Source organism: Oryctolagus cuniculus, chromosome 1 (assembly GCF_964237555.1).
Source record: "Oryctolagus cuniculus chromosome 1, mOryCun1.1, whole genome shotgun sequence".
In the NCBI taxonomy this organism is placed as follows: domain Eukaryota; kingdom Metazoa; phylum Chordata; class Mammalia; order Lagomorpha; family Leporidae; genus Oryctolagus; species Oryctolagus cuniculus.
Window position 1 is genome coordinate 63322520 of NC_091432.1, and position 18270 is coordinate 63340789.

At 58.6% G+C, this 18270-nt stretch overlaps 3 protein-coding genes across 9 annotated transcripts in view; 1 reads left to right on the forward strand and 2 right to left on the reverse strand.

Annotated features, from left to right (window-relative positions):
* Positions 1-3850: 3850 nt before the first annotated feature.
* On the reverse strand, positions 3851-10337 carry ART1 (ADP-ribosyltransferase 1). Its single transcript, NM_001082670.1, is given in 5 exon segments — positions 3851-3999; positions 5326-5367; positions 6805-7585; positions 7843-7960; positions 10288-10337. Coding segments are annotated over 4 exon segments (984 nt in total). The 5' UTR covers positions 7906-7960; positions 10288-10337; the 3' UTR covers positions 3851-3901.
* Positions 10338-11859: 1522 nt separating this feature from the next.
* ART5 (ADP-ribosyltransferase 5) lies at positions 11860-15045 on the forward strand. 7 transcript variants are annotated; one of them, XR_007910548.2, is made up of 6 exons: positions 11978-12109; positions 12414-12475; positions 13285-14014; positions 14216-14353; positions 14557-14589; positions 14691-14876. XR_007910548.2 is itself a non-coding variant. In XM_051822790.2 (5 exons), exons 2-5 carry the CDS (start codon positions 12416-12418, stop codon positions 14789-14791), a joined length of 924 nt encoding a protein of 307 aa, XP_051678750.1. In that variant the 5' UTR covers positions 11863-12109; positions 12414-12415; the 3' UTR covers positions 14792-15045. The 7 variants fall into 7 exon arrangements, 4 of the variants coding, with proteins under 4 accessions (XP_069930917.1, XP_051678750.1, XP_051678757.1 ...); XR_007910542.2 differs by having other exon boundaries at positions 14814-14876; XM_051822790.2 differs by lacking the exon at positions 14216-14353 and having other exon boundaries at positions 11863-12109; positions 14691-15045.
* A 346-nt stretch (positions 15046-15391) lies between these two features.
* XNDC1N (XRCC1 N-terminal domain containing 1, N-terminal like) overlaps positions 15392-18270 on the reverse strand; it is a 42278-nt gene continuing 39399 nt past the window's right edge. The window contains exons 19-23 of the mRNA XM_070074744.1: positions 17889-18081; positions 17285-17412; positions 17081-17159; positions 16352-16484; positions 15392-15856 (exon numbers count right to left, since the gene is read on the reverse strand). Of these exons, the coding sequence (XP_069930845.1) occupies positions 15462-15856; positions 16352-16484; positions 17081-17159; positions 17285-17412; positions 17889-18081 (928 nt within the window). The 3' untranslated portion in view covers positions 15392-15461. The remainder of the gene's footprint in view (positions 15857-16351; positions 16485-17080; positions 17160-17284; positions 17413-17888; positions 18082-18270) is intronic.

An 18270-nucleotide genomic window follows, 5' to 3' on the forward strand; every position in this document is an offset into this window, starting at 1 on the left:
ATCCGATGGCAGGAGCCAGGAACCAGGTGCTTTTCCTGGTCTCCCATGGGGTGCAGGGCCCAAGCACCTGGGCCATCCTCCACTGCACTCCCTGGCCACAGCAGAGAGCTGGCCTGGAAGAGGGGCAACCGGGACAGAATCCGGCGCCCCGACCGGGACTAGAACCCGGTGTGCCGGCGCCGCTAGGCGGAGGATTAGCCTAGTGAGCCGTGGCGCCGGCACTTTTTTTTTTATAATGAAACTCCTCTTTCACCTCCGTTCACTTTTTACTTTTCTATTACACAAGGCATCCCTCTGCAACACAGAACTGAGCAGTGTTTCTTCTCTTTTTTTATTTATTTGACAGATAGAGAGACAGAGAGAAAGGTCTTCCTTCTGCTGGTTCCCTCCCCAAATGGCCGCTACGGCCAGAGCTACATTGATCCGAAGCCAGAAGCCAGGTACTTCCTCCTGATGCTCCATTTTGGAGCAGGGGCCCAAGCACTTGGGCCATCCTCCATTGCCCTTGCGGGCCACAGCAGAAAGCTGGACTGTAAGAGGAGCAATCAGGACTAGAACCCAGTGCCATATGGGATGCCGGCGCCGCAGGTAGAGGATTAACCCAGTGAGCCTTGGCGTGGCCCCTCTTCTCTCTCTCCAGTTAAAGTGAGGTGTAATTAGTGTAGGAAAGCACACCAGTGTACACAGGGTGGTGAGCTTCGAAATAGGCAACACGTGTGTCCTGTGCTCCCACTCCATCGTCCCCCGCAGAGTGTCCTGGGGGCCACTGTTTGAACTTTGATGTCACGGTGGCTTTGTGCAGGGAGAACGCCTCGTGGGAGATTGGCCCTCTGACAGATATTCACTGTTGGCACTCTCCCTACAGAGCAGACCCAAAGGCTCCTCTTGCTCTTATTGTAGGCCCAGGACGGAGCAGGTGCTCGTTAGTAGATGGAGTGAATGATGATCAGGTGTGGAGGGAAATGGGGCGTTCTGTCTGGGAGATCTGAACTCGGCAGGGGCCGGTGTGCAGGAGGGAGCAGAGTGGACACTGAGAGGAGACGGGGAGAGGCGCGGGGGCTTTGAGTCAGGGAAAGAGGGAGGAGAGGGTTCTGGAAGGGTGAGGCCAGAGCTCAGGAGCAACAAGGCTGCTCCCGGGTTCCAGAGCTCTGTTTGTTAGACTGCACAGAGCTGAACCTGTGCTCCTTGTGGGGCCCCTGTACTTGGCCCCTCCCAGCTGTGCAACGGCAGAGCGCCCTCTGTTGGGCGCATTCCACCCTCTGTGCTGCTGCCCAGAGACCACAGGGTGTCCCTCTGGTCACAGAGTCCCCTGGAGGGTCCCTGCTCAGATAGAAGGCGCCTGGGTGACTCTGCCCCGCATGCCTGCTGGGCAGACGCACAGCAGCTGGTGTCAGCCAGCACAAACGTGGTGTTGCGGCACGAAGCAGCCGTGCACTGGGACGGGCCGGCCATCACCCCCAGCTCGTCCGCCTTCCCATTTGACATGCAGCGCTGAACCTCTGAAGGATTTTCTTGTTTATGCCAGATGTGCTGGAAGGGACAGTGCCCAGGTAGTGCCCCTGACTGCTCCAGAGTTGCACTTCTCTTTTTCTTGTTTTGAAAAGATTTATTTCTGTATTTTAAAAGCAGAGTTAGAGAGGCAGAGGCAGAGATAAAGAGAGGTCTTCCATCTGCTCTTTCACTCCCAAATGGACACAAGGAATGGTGCTTCTTCCCGACCTCCCGAGTTTGCAGAGACCCAAGACATGGGCCATCCTTTATTGCTTACCAAGCCCATAGCAGAGAGTTGGATTGGAAGTTGAACAACTGGGATTCAAACAGGTGCCCACATGGGACCTCGTTCCTGAAGGCTGGGCTTCAACCCCCTGCCCACAGCACCGGCCCAGAGCGGCACTTTTAGGGACTGTGGGTGAATGAGCTTCTGGCTGGGACAACTGTAGCTCCTGAGAATGCACCTGCAGGAAACAGGGGTGGAGAGAGCTGGACCCTTACCTCCCCCTGCTTCCATGCACTGGGCTTGGTGGGGTGGGGTCCTGAGAGCCTCCTGGCTTGTTCCTGTTTGTGCACATGGGAAGCTGGGGCTACCCAGTGCTTGTTGGAGGCGCTGCTGAATCGCTCTGTCTCTTGCAGGCAAGTACTACATGGCCACTATGACCATGGTCATGTTCTCAATAGCCCTCACCATCCTTATCATGAACCTGCATTCCTGTGGTCCCAGTGCCCCCACAGTGTCCACCTGGGCTGGAGTCCTCCTGCTGGGACACCTGGTATGAGGCCTGTGCGTGCGGGAACGAGGGGAGCCCTTAGGGAAGTCTAGGCCACCAGAGTCGCCTCCCAACCCACAGCCACCCGAGGAAGGGACTGGCCCCCCAGGAGGCCCTTGCCATGAGTCACGGTGTCTGTGCCGTCAGGAAGCCCTGCTGAGCTACGTGGCCACCACTGCCAGCACCTTCCACAGCCATCGGGATGCCCAGCGCCACCATGAGGACTGGAAGTGCCTGGCCCGCGTGATGGACCGCTTCTTCCTGGGCATCTTCTTCGGCATGGCCTTGGTCATGAGCCTCCTGGTGCTGGTGCAGGCCCTGTGAGGGTCTGGGTTGGGGCCTGTGACAGCCGCAGCACTGCAGACAGGGATGGCCAAGGCCAGCTGGTGCCCAGCAGTCTCTCCCTGCTGCTCCTAAACCTGGGCCATCTTTCCTGAGGAGCAGCACTGCTGATGCCACATCCCACAGAGGGGCACTTGTCTGTGCAGCCCAGCTAGGGCAAGTCCAGGGCCTGCCCTCCCCTGGTTCCTAGGGAGGAGGAAGTCCACGGAGGCTCAGGACCAAGCTCAGTGGTGGGGACTGACGCGTTCAGGCTGCTGTCAGAGCTCTCGGTGGGAGTGAGGGACCACAACTGCCAGCTTTCCTGTGCCTGACGGTGGCTGTGAGAGGGACTGGGCCCTGCCTGTCCTTCCCTGGGACTCGGGGAAGTTTGGGATTCATGGCCTATTCCAAAGCAGGAGGCCACACCAACAATTGGCTGTGAAGCCCCAGCTGATAATAAACTGAGTGTGTACCTTGTGCCTGCCCCGTGTCCTGTCCTACCCTTGGGGCAGCGGTGGTGGAAGCCATGGAAGCGGCTTGTCTCTTTAGAGACAGGACCTCAGCATCCTGGACTGGAGCAGAGTCACAGCTTTGTCCTCAAGACAGAGACTAGGGTTTGCTGAGCCCTGAGAGAACCTGCAGTTCCCTCTGCCCCTGTCCCCCAGGCTGGATCCAGTCCAAGCCCCTGCCCCAGAGTGACATTCAAGAATGTGAACTTGTCCAGCTGGGGACAGTGCGGGAGAGCCGTTCACAGGTATTTGTTCCCGTCTGGTTCCCACATTTCCTGGAGCCGTCTCTGTGTGTCAAAACAGTCTCTTCTCAGGAAGCTGATGGTCATCCACGGGAGGAACACGTGGACAGGTGATAGAGAAGGACCAGGGCCCTGTGGGAGCACAGAGGCAGGGCCCCTCCCCCAGCAGGTGGGAGAGGTCAGAGAGGACTGCTGGGAGGGGAGAATAGGAGCCTCCAGGTGGACAGGTGATGCATTAGAGGGACCCCACTCTCAAATCCCTTCAGCCCTGACATGAGTGGAAGTCTCTTCTACGAGTGAGTTGCCGTCTGTCCTGGAGTTCACCCTGACCCCCCACCCCCATTCACAGTCTCACTCCTAGATCTGGATGAGGTTCAGTCCCCAAATGCTCTCCTGTTTCTCCACCAGCAGGTCTTGCAACTTGAGAGAGACAGAGAGCGAGCGAGCGAGCTGGAGATCCCAGCAGATGGGTGTGCCAGGGATCCTGGCTCTGTACACCTTGGGGGTGGGCAGCATCCACAGAGTGGGCAGAGGCAGCAGGCAGGAATGTCCAGAGTCTGGGGGGTCAGAAGAGGCCTGGGCTTCCTGGGAAGGGCCCCACCGCAAGGAACGCGAGCAGCAGCAGGAGGGACCAGGCTGTGGAGAGGCGCTCCTGAGCCGAGGCTGCAGACAGAGAGACAATGATCGGTTGGTTTCGTAGCTTTGAAAATCGCTGGTACGCAGAATGTGACAGGGGTCAGACAGGAAGGGAGGAATTGAGGGAGGCAGGGAGACAGGTGAAGAGGGCGCTGGGAGCCCCAGTCCTTCCAGAAGTCATCAGGTCCTCGCTGCCACCTTCTGTTATCTGAGGGAGTAGGACAGAGCTGAAGCTGTCCCTGCACAGTGGGGGTTCACAAGAATAACTAACAAGCTGTGCCTGAAGCTCTGGCTGTTACTGTGTCACTGAGTAGGGGCGCGGGGTGGGCAGGGGCTAGGTATCCTTCCTGTCCCTGCTCACTGCGCCACAAGGGAGAAAGGAGAGCCCAAGAGCTGGGTAGGAGCTGCAGTTTCTCTCCTGGGAATGACCTGTCCCCTCCTTTACAACAACTAGCACAGCAGGTGTCCCAGAGAAGAGAAAATTCTCAGCAGAAAGGGACTTGGCGATCATCTGTCCTTTCTGCCTATTACACAGACAGGAAAACTGAGGCCCAAAGAAAGAATAGGTTGGCCATAGAGAAAAGGCAGAACCTGATGAGGGCCCAGGCCTCCAGCACCCATGGTCTGGCTTCAACCTCCAAAGGTGGGTCTGGGGGAGCTGTGGGGGCAGCAGCTGTCTGTTAGCTGCAGAAGGCCCAAGGAGGGACATGGTGGGGAGCAGCCCAACTTGGCCTCAGCACAGTTGGAAGCTCTCTGAGGCCTGACAGTGAGGGAAGGGCAGGCCCCACCGCAGATGGGGTACTTCAGCCTCCACCACACCTCCACACGTATGAGGGGACTCAGAAACTGTGGGGAAAATGATGTGTGATAAATTTGAGTGGTGGGTGGGGAGGGAGCTTTCATCCACTGATTAGCTCCCCAAATGCCTGCAACAGCCGGGACTGGGCCAAGCCAAGCTGGGAGCTGGGAGCTGGGACTCAATCAGGCCGCCCACAGAGGAAGTGGGCACCCAGTGTCTGAGCTCCCCCTGCTGCTCCTACCCAGGGTTTGCATCAGCAGGGAACTGGACGCAGAAGCGAAGGCTGGTTCAGCGCTGGATTCTAACGTGGCATCTGCACTGACAAGCTAAAGGCTTACTCTTGGGTTTCAATTACCGCACCAAAATAAACAGGCTTGAGTTCTGTTTTTCACAGACTTTTTAGAGAACCCCCATACATCCCCTGGGACAGATCAGTTAAGAGGGCTTGCTTTTTTGGTTAAGAAGGTTGTCTTCTTTCTAAGGAAAATCCAGGTGAGGGGCCCAAGCCCAGGCAAGAGTGCTCACCCCGAGCCCAGTCCCACGGAAGCCGTTACCTGAATTGTCCAGGTGGCAGGGCCTAGACTTGCACTGCATTTCTGTAGGAAGAAAGAGGAAGAAATCAAAGGCTCTGGGCAGGCGTTTGGAACAGCGGTTAGGACGCTGATGGAAACAACCAGGTTCCAGTCCTGGCTCCCCTCCGGGATCCAGCTTCCTGCTCATGTGCACCTGGGAGGCAGCAGGTGGTGGCTCCAGCAGTCAGGTCCTTGTCACACTCACGAGAGACGGGCATTGAGCTCTGGGTTCCCTTCGGCCTGGCCTAGCCTGGCTGTTGTGCATAGGAGTCTATCCGTCTCTGTCTCTGTGTCTCTGAGGCACACGCGGCCTCTCCCGTGCCTGTTGCAGCCGAGGAGGGACTGCATTGTGCCCTTCCTGCGTCCTCCTCACCATCCATCAAACCTGCACACTCAGGGCCGGCGCCGCGGCTCACTAGGCTAAACCTCCGCCTTGCAGCGCCAGCACACCAGGTTCTAGTCCCAGTCGGGGCGCCGGATTCTGTCCCGGTTGCCCCTCTTCCAGGCCAGCTCTCTGCTGTGGCCAGGGAGTGCAGTGGAGGATGGCCCAAGTGCTTGGGCCCTGCACCCCATGGGAGACCAGGAGAAGCACCTGGCTCCTGCCATCGGATCAGCGCGGTGCGCCAGCCGCAGCACGCCGGCCGCGGCGGCCATTGGAGGGTGAACCAACGGCAAAGGAAGACCTTTCTCTCTGTCTCTGTCACTGTCCACTCTGCCTGTTAAAAAAAAAAAAAAAAAAAAAAAAAAAAAAAAAAAAAAACTGCAAAACCTGCACACTCAGAATGCAGCCTTGGCGGGGGACTGAAGCCACAGTTCCCATCAGCTCCCTGCCACTCGCCATACAGACCGGGCTGTGCCCAGCCAGGAGAGCAGGCCACAGCCCCTGCAAGGGTGAAGCCCCTGGGCACATCCTCTTGTTTCCCCATCTGGCCAGTCCTGAGAGCATGGACCAGGGAGCAGCCTCCATCTACCTGACCACAGGCTGCATTTCAACTCTGGGGCACATCTTCCACCTGCCGTCTCACCTCACCTCCCACCCCAGCAACACTACTCAATCCCTATTTCTCTCATAAGTTCACGCCTCGCCTAAACTAGGAGGAGGCTCTGTTTATTTCTGGCACTGGTGGTGTGGGCGTCAGTACTGCAGTCAGAAATTAATTCCCTGCCACCCTTGGGGATGCCTGCCCTTCATATGGCCTAGGACCCCTGCCTTGGTCAGGAAGCCTGCCGCAGCCTCCCAGCAAGCAAGTGGCAGCCCTGACATGGATCCCTCCAAGGACAGAGTGTGCTATCCCTGTAGCTGGAAGAGGCGGAGAAGATGCTCCCCCGTGGCTGGTTCTGCTCACTCAGTTTGGATTTTTGCTTCTGTAAGTGTCACATGGACACAGGGATGGGGGTCTGTATAGATAAAAGGTCTTGGGAATGAGGAGGCCGCCTTCTGCACAGGTGTGTCTTCCTCACCTTTGATGTACTCGCAGTTGTATGAGCTGCGCTTGCCCAGCGCCTTCAGGTAGATGCGGGCAGGGCCCTGGGCAGGTCTGCTGGCGTTGATGACCTGGAAGGTCTCAAAGGGGGGGATCAGAACCTCCTCCTCCCCAGGGAAAAAGGAGTAGCCCTGGATAGGGACCCCAAGGCAGGTCCAGATGCCAAAGAACGTGTCCTCGCCAAACTGCTGGGCTGCTACATTTTTCAGTGACGCAGAGGCAAAGCCCCCCAGCCTGACAGTGGTCCCGGGCCCTGCTGGCCGGAAGCGCAGTCCATGCACCCCCCGGAACACCTGACGGCATCTGGGCATTCGCTGATCCCTGCCCAGCAGCTGCAGGGCCTCGGTCAGCAGGAAGTGCAGGGTCTTGAAGGAGAAGTGCTGGAGGTAGTGGGCCCGGGAGCGGCCCGCCTGGCGTACCGCGGCATTGAACTCCTTGTGTAGGGGGCTGTTGGCCGTGTAGGCCAGCAGGGCCACCCCGTGTTCATCCCGAAATCCCGCAGGCGGCGGGGGGAGCCGGGTTGTGCTGAGGCCCCACTCGGGCCCCCAGGCCGAGCGCTCCCGCCACTGGCTGCTTGCCAGTGCCCAGCCGTCCGCATACACTTTGTTGACCTGGAACTCCGTGAGGTTGAGATGCGGGAGGGCAGCTGTCATGGCTGCTGCACAGCCGACGTACTGGTCATCAAAGGAGGCCGGGGCCATGTCCAGCGGTGTCTCTTGAGAGAAGAGGTCTCGACGTGTGACCAGGTGGCTCTGGGCCTACAGGGGAGAGAGTGGCAAGGATGTGTTGGGGGTTCTGCTGCTGAGTGTGGTGCTGGGAGCCTCAATACCCCAGGAGGGTAGGAGGGCTTGGACACACAGCCGCAAGCTCCCTGGAGACTCGGCTGGAGCTCAGGCAGGTACTCCCGAGGCGGGCAGCACCCAGTCCTTCATCTCTCTGCTCCTCCTTCCAGGGTCCGGGAGAACCTGACAGCTCGGGTGCCTTCAGGGATGGGGCCATTGGAGGACAGCCGTACCTGAATTGCTTCCAGAAGGCCCAGGGACAGAAGGAGCAGATTCGCCACGGCAGGAACCCACATGGTTGGGGCCACCCCAGGCCAGTTTCTCTCTCCTTTTGACTCTTACTTTCCTCATCTGGAAAATTGCAGTGTTAACACGTACAGTTTAACAAGTGTGCACTGACACCTCGTCTGTGCCACCCCGACCTCTGCCCCGTGGGGAACAGAGCGACATGAGGTAGCAACGGAGGCTCGGGGAGGGGCCAGAGGACCTGTCTTGCTGGAAGGGACGCGGGACACTCTCTGGAGGTGACATGTGACTGAGGCCTCGCAGGCTGACTAGGAGCACAAGGCGTCAGCAAGTGGAGACGGGGAGAGAAAAGGTGTGCGTTGCGGGCGGGAGGATTTGGGGCAGCAGGAGAGAAAGGGAAGGCTGTGGCGGCAGGAACTCTGAGGACAGGAGTGAGTGCCGCGTCCTCTGGTCTGGCTGAGGCCCGTCGTGCAGGAAGCCGAGGGCACCAGGGGGCTGTGCTGGCCTCCAGGGCCAGGCGAGCAGGGCCGCGGTCCAGAGGTCCTGCCCTGTCCCTGCTTCCTGCTGTGCACTGAGCCCTCTCCTCCCCGCCCTCAGCTGCCTCCAGGAGGGGACAGAGAGAGGCCTTGCTCTGTCCAGGGAAAGCAGAGTCCAGGGGCCGCCTGCTTCCCCAGGAAGGGAGGGAGCCACAGCCTCCTGCTCGCTGGGAGAGGCCAGGAGGGGCCCAGGTGGCTCCAAGAAGAGGGTGACCCGGCCTTGGGTGGCTATTGGATCTCAAAGTTTCTGAGGCAGGGTTGCTGCTGCTGTTGCTGTTTCCTGTTTAATTTAACAAAGCAATGGGTGCTTTCTGGGCAGGGGGTGGCAGCACCTGAATCACAAAGTCCCTTTCTTCTTTCTCTCCCTATGTTCCCATTCCCACTTTTTTTTTTTTTTTTAAGATTTATTTGTTGTATTTGAAAGGCATAATGACAGAGATTTTCTGTGCTCTGATCCACTCCCCAGATGGTCACCACTGCTGGGTTGTGCTGGGCCAGGCTAAACCAGGAACCTGGAACCTCATCCTTGACTCCCATATGAGAACCGGGGCCCAAGTACTTGGGCCAACCTGTGCTGTCTTCCCAGGATTTTAGCAGTGAGCTGCATTTTCTGCAGTATGAAGTCCATGCCCCCACTCTCATCTCCTCTCACTCCCCCCGGCTCTGCAGGGACCGAGCTTTGAGACCTCAGCGACCCTCAGACACTGGGACTCCGTGTCTGTACATCTACATCATCAGACCTCAGATCCTGTCATTGCTGTGTACAGCTCACAGGTGAGAACCGAGCTGCTCTGCTCAGTGGGGTAGCAGCAGAGTTTACCACACCCAGCGGGTCCCAAACTGGACCTGGGATCTTCCCTCCCTCAGGTCCTGCTTACTCATCTATCCCACAGACACCCTGTGGGCTAATGCAGCGTGCAGGCGCTGAGGGTAAAATTAGGAACCAAAACAGAACGCACATCCTTGCTGCCTTCAGCGCTGTGGATGTGGGGACAACTGGGTGTATGTAATTTCTAGTAGTGTGTGACACACCTTACCAAAGGAACACAAAGCTCCTAACTGAAGCACGGGTGAGCCAGGACCAGTGTTTCCACGCTGCGCTAATGGGAGGAAGCACACAGTGTGCAGGAGTGCCAAAGGCCCATGGTGATGTGCACAGCTCTAGACACGCCTCCCCATAGGCATGGCTGTTACCTACAGAACAACCTCCCTCCCCGCCCTGCCAGATTCTGCCTTCCTGTGGTCCTGCACTCGTGGCCTCTCCTGGGAACCCCCTCTCCAAGAAGCCTCTGACTGCGCTGGGCTCCCACTGGGCTGGCCTGTGGTCTTAGTTCCTCGGGGGCAGGGCCAGGCACATCCCATTCTGTGTCCTGGGACTCAGCCCAAGGCCAGGCACAGGTGGGACCCAGAATGCTGCAGAGACTTTCTGGGCCTAGCGAACAGTGTAGACCATTGCAGAGCAGGGAGACTGCTGGCCTTGTGACCAGGGAGGGGTGTGGAGTGGGGCCGCAGGCACAGGAGGGTGTGGGAGTGGAGGAAGCAGATGCCCTGGGCCGTCTGTTGCTTTGCACAGCCTTGCAGGCTCCCTTTTCTGCCTCTCATCCTGCCCAAGGCAGTTCTCTTGTCATCTACCCTGATTGACCTTGGCCTTTAATGAACATGCCTTTCTAGAAATGTCACACACACATCAAATGTCACACACACATCAAAGTCTTTCCCATGGAATCCTAAACTTTCCAGTTGCCGAAACCTTCCTAGATCCCCCAAACCTCTCCATCCAAAAAGTTTCCTGGAAACTTCCTTGTGACTCTCAAAACTCCACCATTAATCCCCAAAACGTCACCTCTAAAACCTCTCCTTCCCTATCCCCCAGGAGCAGGCTGGCAAGCCCCTTACCTAGGCCTTGTCCGGGGCAGGGGAGCTGGTGTTGGCTTCATGTGATGGTCACCAGGGAAGAGAAGGACAGGGCCCCCTTTATACTGTCGGTCCCACCCCTCCCCCTCTCAGCTGCTCAGAAACGGGACACTCCCCCATCTATTTCTGGTGTCTCCTTGAGTGTCAGGAATCCTGGCCTCTGCCCATCTGACCTGGGCCAGGGCTCTTTTCATGAAACGGGAGTCCCTGGAGCAAGAGGGAAGGTGGGGCCCTGGCGTGGAGCATCCAGGCTGAGACAGCCACCTCCTCTCTGGATTTGGTCCTGACCCTGAGCAGCCAGGGGGAGAGAAGGAGGAGGCTTCAGAGAGAATCTCTTGCACTTTGTGACTTTTAAGTGACCAGCAAGGCAGAGATTCAGACTAAGGAGGCCAGGTCCCAGGTGCCAGGTCCTGGGGGACCACTGCCCACCCAGGACCCCCTCCCATGACTGTTTCACTCCATCTCTTAAGACTTCTAGGGGTTTCCAGGTCCTGGAATGGGAGAAGCAATTCCCCAAAGGCAGAGAGTGGACAGAGACCAAATAGTGACCCCAGAAAATCTGATCCAGAGCTGTCCCCTCACATTATCTGCTGTGCAGATGCCCACACTCAGGATTGGGAGAGGGAGCAGCAAATGTCCCCACGATGCCACTTTCCACAGTAACAGCGGCTAGGAGGGTGGGAGGGTTGGAGCTGCACCTGTCGCCGGAAGTGGGGTCCTGAGAGGGGGTTCTGAGGCTGCTTCTGAAGAAGCGCTCGGTCTGGGGGTTGTCCTGCTTTCCACCTCTCTTGCCCACACTCCCCCGTGCTGGACATGTAGTTGGTCTTTCTATTTTGGGCTTCAGGAAGGATTTTTGGAGAAAATAGGACTGTTGGAAAAGAAAAGTCTTTATTTGACTCCAAGTGTGAGGGTAGAGGAGGGTCAGGAATGGGCTAATGTGAGGGTGGCCAGGTTGAAGTCTAGGGCCCACCGCAGCCCCAGCACACAGGCGACCTAAATCCTAATGGCCGACACCCTGCTGGCTCCCTCCTACAGGCTCAGGCTCTCAAAGCTCCTCTGGGCGCTCACTTCTCACTCCTGGGTCGGCCCCTGCTCTCCTTACCTCTGACTGGGCGCCCAGAACTCAGAGCGGGGCTAATAATAGACCAGCCCAGAGCCGTGGGGGAAGGGCCAGTGTTTGTAAACAAGGGGTCACCTGAGTCTGAGTGGACCAGAGAGAGAGGGTGGGGGAAGGGGCGGGGCCGCACCCTGAGGAGCCCAGTAGAGGAGCTGCCCCCCCCCACACACACACTGCTAATGGGAGAGGAGGAGTGGAGTAAGGAGAAGGGAAGGCAGGGGGGTGAGGCGCAGATACTGCAGCTCGTGACCCAGGGCGTTGGGAAGTGGAGACCCTATGCAAATTGTATGCAAATCAGGAAAGTGCACAGGTGCTGACCTCTTGGCCGCCAGGGCTCTCACGAGGCCTAGCGTTCTGGGGGCCGGGGCCCGGCTGGGTCAGGGCCCCTCTGAGGGAGAGGCCAAGTCTCCTGAGTGCCCTCCTCCGACCCGGGAGTCGCTGAGAGCCGAGGAGGGTCCTGGAGAAAGAACCTCCGGACCTGGGACCTGGAGCAGTGGAGTTAGGCCCCAGCCCCTGGCCTGGCCCTCCCTCTCCCCAGCCCCTTGTCCGTTGTTGCGGAAGAGAAGTGTCGGGTTACAGCCCAGGGGCTATAGTTAGCCGCGGGGACTTTGTTTGTCAGCCGGACTCAGAGCGGTGCAGTCAGCCCCAACCTCCGCGCCCCTTCCCGCTCAGCCTCCGCACCTCCAGGTAGGTCCTGGGCTCTGGGCGGAGCCAGCTTACCGCCCCACCTTCAGCGTCCATCCCTGGCTGGAGACGCTGAGTGACCGGACGCCAGGCAGTCTGAGCGGAGACTCGGGGGTGTGCTGGGGCCTCCAAAACCCAAGGCTCCGCCCACGGCCCCTCGCTGGGCCCCAGTCCGGGACCTGGGACCCGTTACTCCGTGGGAGAAAGGGTGCTAGGAGGCCATCACAGCCGGGACACCCCCCACCCCCCCCCACCCCCCGTCGTTGGTCCCTTCCTGGTCCGGACCTGAACTCCTGAGTCTGCCCAGGGATGATGCTGGCTGTCTTGCTCACCGTCCTCAGCTACCTTGGCCTCCACACACTCTGGCAGGTAACTCAGGAAGGGGACTGGTGTGGGGCAGGCCCTGAGGAGCTGGACTGGGGACTCCTCCCTGTCCCCCTTCCCTCTCCCCAAAGCCCCACCTCCATCTGCAACTCCCATGCAAGCCCCCTCCCTCTGGTTGCCTCCCACTTTCCCTCCCATTTCTCCTCTCCTACCAGACAACCCCCCAGCTCAGGGCTTGACCTCTCCCCAAGTTTGGGATAAAGGCTTCTTTAGCGGCAGAGGTCACTGGCGGATCAGAGCTGGCAGTAATTAGGTGTGGAGGCCGCGCACCTGCAGAGCCTCCAGAAGAATGAAGGGGAGACCCCGAGGGGGCTGGGGATGCTCCAGCTTGTTGGAACTTGGCGGTGGGCTTGTGTGTCTCCTGCACACTGAGACTTAGGTCCAGAAGAGCTCTGAGGGTGCACCTGCCCACCTCCCCCAGGACGCAGGACACTTTCTCAGGAAGGTGACCACTTTTAGGTCATACAAAAGTAAAGGTCTCTGGGCTGTATTTGCAGTAAAAGGGCTGTTGGAAGTCAGGTTATGGGACGATAACCTGAATGCCCCCCCCCCCCCATTTGAGACTCGCTTAGGAGAGTAGGGATGGAGTCAGGACTTGACCTCATCGTCTGTCTGACTGCAGTGGCTGTGCTATTTAAGCCTTTTCTTGGGCCCTTGCCAAATTGCATTCACCAGGTATTTAGTAATGGAAATGAGCTTCTGTATTTTGAACCCACCTGCCACTGGGCCCTTGTCTGTGCTCTGGACTTAACATCCTTTCTTGTGTGGCTGCTCTCTTCCTTACCTCTCCGCAGGCCCAGGCTGTTCCAATCCTGGCCCTGGGTCTGGCCCCAGACACCTTCGATGATGCTTATGTGGGCTGTTCGGAGGAGATGGAGGAGAAGGCAGCCCCCCTGCTGAAGGAGGAGATGGCCCGCCATGCCCTGCTGCGGGCCTCCTGGGAGGCAGCCCAGGAGGCCTGGGAACACAAGCAGCGAGGGCTTGTTCTGCCCCCTGGATTCAAAGCACAGCATGGAATAGCCATTATGGTCTACACCAACTCATCCAACACCTTGTACTGGGAGCTGAACCAGGCCGTGCGGACGGGTGGAGGTTCCCGGGAGCTCTACATGAGGCGCTTCCCCTTCAAGGCCCTGCATTTCTACCTGACCCGGGCCCTGCAGCTGCTGCGGGGCAGTGCCGGCTGCAGCAGGGGACCTGGGGAGGTGGTGTTCCGAGGCGTGGGCAGCCTCCGCTTTGAACCCAGGAGGCTGGGAGACTCTGTCCGCTTGGGCCAGTTTGCCTCCAGCTCCCTGGATGAGGCGGTGGCCCGCCGATTTGGTAACGCTACCCTCTTCTCTCTAAGGACTTGCTTTGGGGCCCCCATCCAGGCCCTGTCTGTCTTCCCCGAGGAGCGTGAGGTGCTGATTCCCCCCCATGAAGTCTTCTTGGTCACCAGGTTCTCCCAGGATGGAGCCCGGAGCCTAGTGACTCTCTGGAGCTATAATCAGACCTGCAGCCACTTTAACTGCGCCTATCTGGGTGGTGAGCTGTGCATGGGGAAGCAGGACTGGTGTGTGGGGGGGTGAAACAAGCCAGGCCCTCCCCCAGGGCATTCAGGAGCCCCACTTGACTAACAGGAAGTGGAGGGCTGCAAGTCAGCTAGCGTCCTTAGTCCTTTGTGCCTTAGGTTCTGCCACTGTTTTCCAAGTCCGTGAGTATTCTCAGCTGATGCTCTGTTTCTAGAAGTGTTGGTTCCATCTGTTCTCCCGCATGATGGAGCAAAGGCACCTGGTTAAGGGGGTTATCGAGCAGTGGAAGGAGACTGGCATCCTGCCTCAGCCCTCAGGAGGCCCCAGCTTGACACGTGTGTGCCGTTCCCAGGTGCTGAGGCAGAGCCAGCGCGCTGCAGGGATGAAAGGTGGTCTAGAATGAATTCCTAGGGGGAGGAGGGAGTCAGAAGTTTGCCTTCCGGTGAAGGGAAGGATGGATTGAGAGGGGAGCTGGCCCTGACAGGGCCTGGTGGGAAGGGATGTCTGTGGGAAGAGCCTGTCTATGGGAAGGCCTCATGGTGCTGTCCCTTGCAGGGGAGAAGAGGCAGGGCTGCGTGTCTGTCCCAGGTGAGTCACCCGCCTGCCCCCTCCCTCAGCTCCTTCAACTCCCCCTCACCCCCCGGCCCTGCTGGCTCTCTCAGCTGCTTTTCTTTTCTCTCTCATGGTAGGGCAGCCAGAATTACCCTCCAAAGGGGCCTTCTCGCTGCTCCCCTGGAAGACCCTGCTCTTAGGCCCTGGGGGACTCCGGCTCTCAGAGGCTGGGCTCTGAAAGTCCAACACCTGCCACTTAGGAATCGCAGGAACTGGTGACCTTCATTTGAAGAAGGGGTGATTTGGACAGGGTCAAGAAACAAGAACATGGCTCCGGATCCAGCCCTAAAAGCCATCTCCCCAACCAGGATGACGGGGGATCTGAGGCAATGGCAGGGTTGAGGGGGTCTGGCTAGGTGGTGGGGACTGCGTGGGACAAGCAGGGGAAGTCCTGTGATGGCCCCTCCATTAAACGGTGTTGCAGTGTGGAGACATGGGACTTTGTGACTGGCTGATTCCACGAGACTGGGCTACCTGCTGTGCTCTGGCCTGGCTAAGGGACCAGAAAGGGTAACGTGGTGACCACTCCTAGATGACAATCTCATGTGCAGACCTGTGTCCCACACTGTAACTTGCACATCCAGAACTTCACAGCCGGAGGGTCCTTAATGTTAACCGTGAAGGCGGAACTCTTTCCACTAGAGATCTGAGGAGGCCCAGCTTCTCAGGTCCCCAGAGCAAGCTACGTGTTTGCTGGATCCTTTCCAGGCAAGAGAAGGGGGAGTGTGCCCCAACATCAAGAGACAAGCATTCTTGCAGACTCTGGAGGCATCCGACATTCAGAAAAGACATTTTATTGAGGCAAGGAAAGCAGCTTAAGTGCCTACTAAGTGACCTCCCTCTATGCATCAGGGCCCCTCCTTGGCCCCCAAATCCTCCTCCTGGGGCAGGTCCCCCGGCCCCTCGGCTTCCTGCTCCCTGTGCACCAGCACGTGAGCTGGGGAGGAGGGGCTGGGCTCTCCGGCAGCTGGAGCCCTGGTGCCGCCGGCATCCTGAAGCCCCATTTCTGAAGACAGCTGCTGGGTCCCCACCATCCCTGGCACCATCAGCTCCGGGGTCTCAGGGATGGGGGGGCCCAGGTTCTGGAAGCTGTTGCGTACCCGGGTGATGTAACGGCTGAGGATGCTGGCACCGTCAGGAGGCCGGGGTGTACCTCCGTCGGCCAAGGCCCGCCGCACGCCGGCCACCTCACTTTGAAGCCGTGACACGGTCTTGGTTAGCTCCGTCAGTCTGTTGCCTAGGTCTGGGGGCAGTGGAGTTATGAGGGGAGGTCTCTAGAAGATGAGCCCGTGCTGTACCTCCTCTACCCTCCACAGGACCCCAGGGGATACCCAGTCTGGGGTCCAAGAGGGAGTAGACTGTAAGGAGCAAGGGCCTGGCTCATGGGCTGAGGGTCAGGTGGGAAGGCAGAGCCTGGGGCAGATGTGTTTGACTTGGGGGTAGGAGGGTGGCAAGGTCAGGACATGGGAAGCTGGAGAATCTCGGGCACCTTGCTGGTTGGATGAGTGAATAAGGCAGTGAGTGAATGAGAATGGCCAGCGGCAGGAGCGCATGACAAGCACAATGAGGGGGAGAAATGCTTGAGCCAGTCGGAGGATAACCGAAAGCAAGGGGCAGCATGGACGGGGCCACATACAAGTGCAGGCTGGCTGAGGGCATGGGGCTGGCCGTGGGCCTGCAGCGGAGCAGGGCACAGGAATGGCACAGGAATGGGCAGGCTTGGAGGTGGGCAGCTAACCTTTCCGGCGGGTCTCCTCGAACTCGCGCCGGGCAGTCTCAATGTAGCGCTGGACCAGAGCTTTGATGACGCGCAGGCGGTAGGAGACACGCTGTCCTTCTGGCCCTGGCCCTGGCCCTGCCCCAGGATTGGCCTAGATGGCAAGGCAGGAAGGTAAGATTATCCACACCTGGCCTACCTCTACCACTGCCCCCACCCTCAGCAATAAGAGACCAGGGCAAAGTCTGTGCAGACTTTCCTGAAGGCAACACACCCAGACCTGGGCTGCCTCCATCTCCCAGAGCGGTCCTGGCAGGGAGAAGATGGGGGCCTGAAGCTGGAGAAGGGCTGACTGTGAGGAGACCTGAGCGGGGTATGGACTGGGAGACGGGGGAGGAAGAGAGGCCCCTACAGACCCGGCAGCGGTGCTGGCGTGCATTAGGGAGGGACTCCGGCACGTAAACATTCAACCATGTCTTGGTCCAGACAAGAGGTTTGTCTGGAGCTGAAGGGGTCTCCGTAGCTTGGGAGAAGGGTGGGGTGTGCTTAAGTCATGTGACACAGGGTTGGGAGTTGGGGAAATGGCCAGCGCTAGGGAGCGGGAGCAGAAACCACAGGGAGAGAGGGAACTGGAAACAGGACTCCTGGGGAACACGCGTGGAAAGACAGAAGCCCAGGGCATGCATTGGCAGGCAGTACAGTTGAGGGCTGCTGTGAGGCAGACCAGCAACAAGAAGGTGAGATACTCACAAAGGAGGGGATTGGGGGATAGTCGGGCTTCTTGGTTTTGCAGCAGGAGCGGCAACAGCAAATGAACTGGAAAATTCTCCTGTGATTTCGATGGTGGGAAGAGGTTAGTCGGGACGGGGCTGGGGGGATAGGGGGCAGGAGCTGGGTAGCATGCAGGGGCCCTGAGTGCTTGGGGGTTGGAAGTGAGGGCTCTGAGGTTATCACCTGAGAAGGTAGAAGATGGCCTTGGGGGAGGGCAGGATGTTGAAGGGCACGGGTAGCGTCAGGCCCTCTCGGAAGTAGGATAGGTAGAGCTTGGAGCGAGCAAATTTCCACTCCACATCAGCATCGTCCTGGGGCAGGGAGGGAGGCTGCTGTGCGAGGCCCATGCTGGCACCTGGCTCTGTTGCCTGCTCTGTCTGCCTCTCTTTGCCCGAGTCCTTACAGCTCTTACTCTCCAGCTGCTTTCTTATCTCATCCCTCTCTATCACCCGCATTTCCCCTGCAGGTGTCTCCCTCTCCCTCTCCCTCTCCCCATGACCCTTCATCCTGATGAAAGCTGCCCAGACCATCCACTTCCTTCTGGTGCTCCCATCTGCACCCCTCCCCAAGCCGTAAAGTGGGTAGAGCAGAGTACTTGGTGTCTAGAGATGGTGACAGCATTGGTAGGACCCTCATTTTCCAGAGGGAAGCTTGGCTAAAGCCACAGAACTCTAGACAACGGTAGAGGCAAAGCAGACACTCAAGTGCCTTAACTCCTTGCACCCTGTCCCTCCCCCTTCCTTCCTTTCTTCTGCTCCTGGGCCTCAGCTAGCCTTGACTCACGCACCTCAATCTTTTGGAAGGAATTGGTGATCATGGCAATGAGCATGTTGAGCAGCACAATCACCATGACGATAGTAAAGATGCCGTAAAGGGCACGGCCCACGAATTCCGGCACCAGAAACTGAGGCATGTCCACCACACTGTGCTCCTCCATGCCGAACATGGTCCAGAAGAGAAACTGGAATGTTTCGTTGAAACTGGCAGACCGGGCCAAGGGAAGGAAGGGAGATGGGGGTGAAGTTAAGAGGCTGAGCTCCACCCAGACACACTCCCCCCCCCCCCCGAACCTAGCCAGAGCCGTTCTGCGTCCACAACATCCTGGGAACCCCGCTGGCCAGACAGACACTTGCTGTTCTGAGCTCCAGCCGACCCACATTGACTGAACA

Excerpts from the sequence above, each read along its gene's own strand:
- ART5 (XM_051822790.2), top strand. The coding sequence starts at position 12,416 with ATGATGCTGGCTGTCTTGCTCACCGTCCTCAGCTACCTTGGCCTCCAC. Across the intron at positions 12,476-13,284 it reads GCCTCCACACACTCTGGCAG|GCCCAGGCTGTTCCAATCCT; the intron begins GTAACTCAGGAA and ends ACCTCTCCGCAG. Across the intron at positions 14,015-14,556 it reads TAACTGCGCCTATCTGGGTG|GGGAGAAGAGGCAGGGCTGC; the intron begins GTGAGCTGTGCA and ends TGTCCCTTGCAG.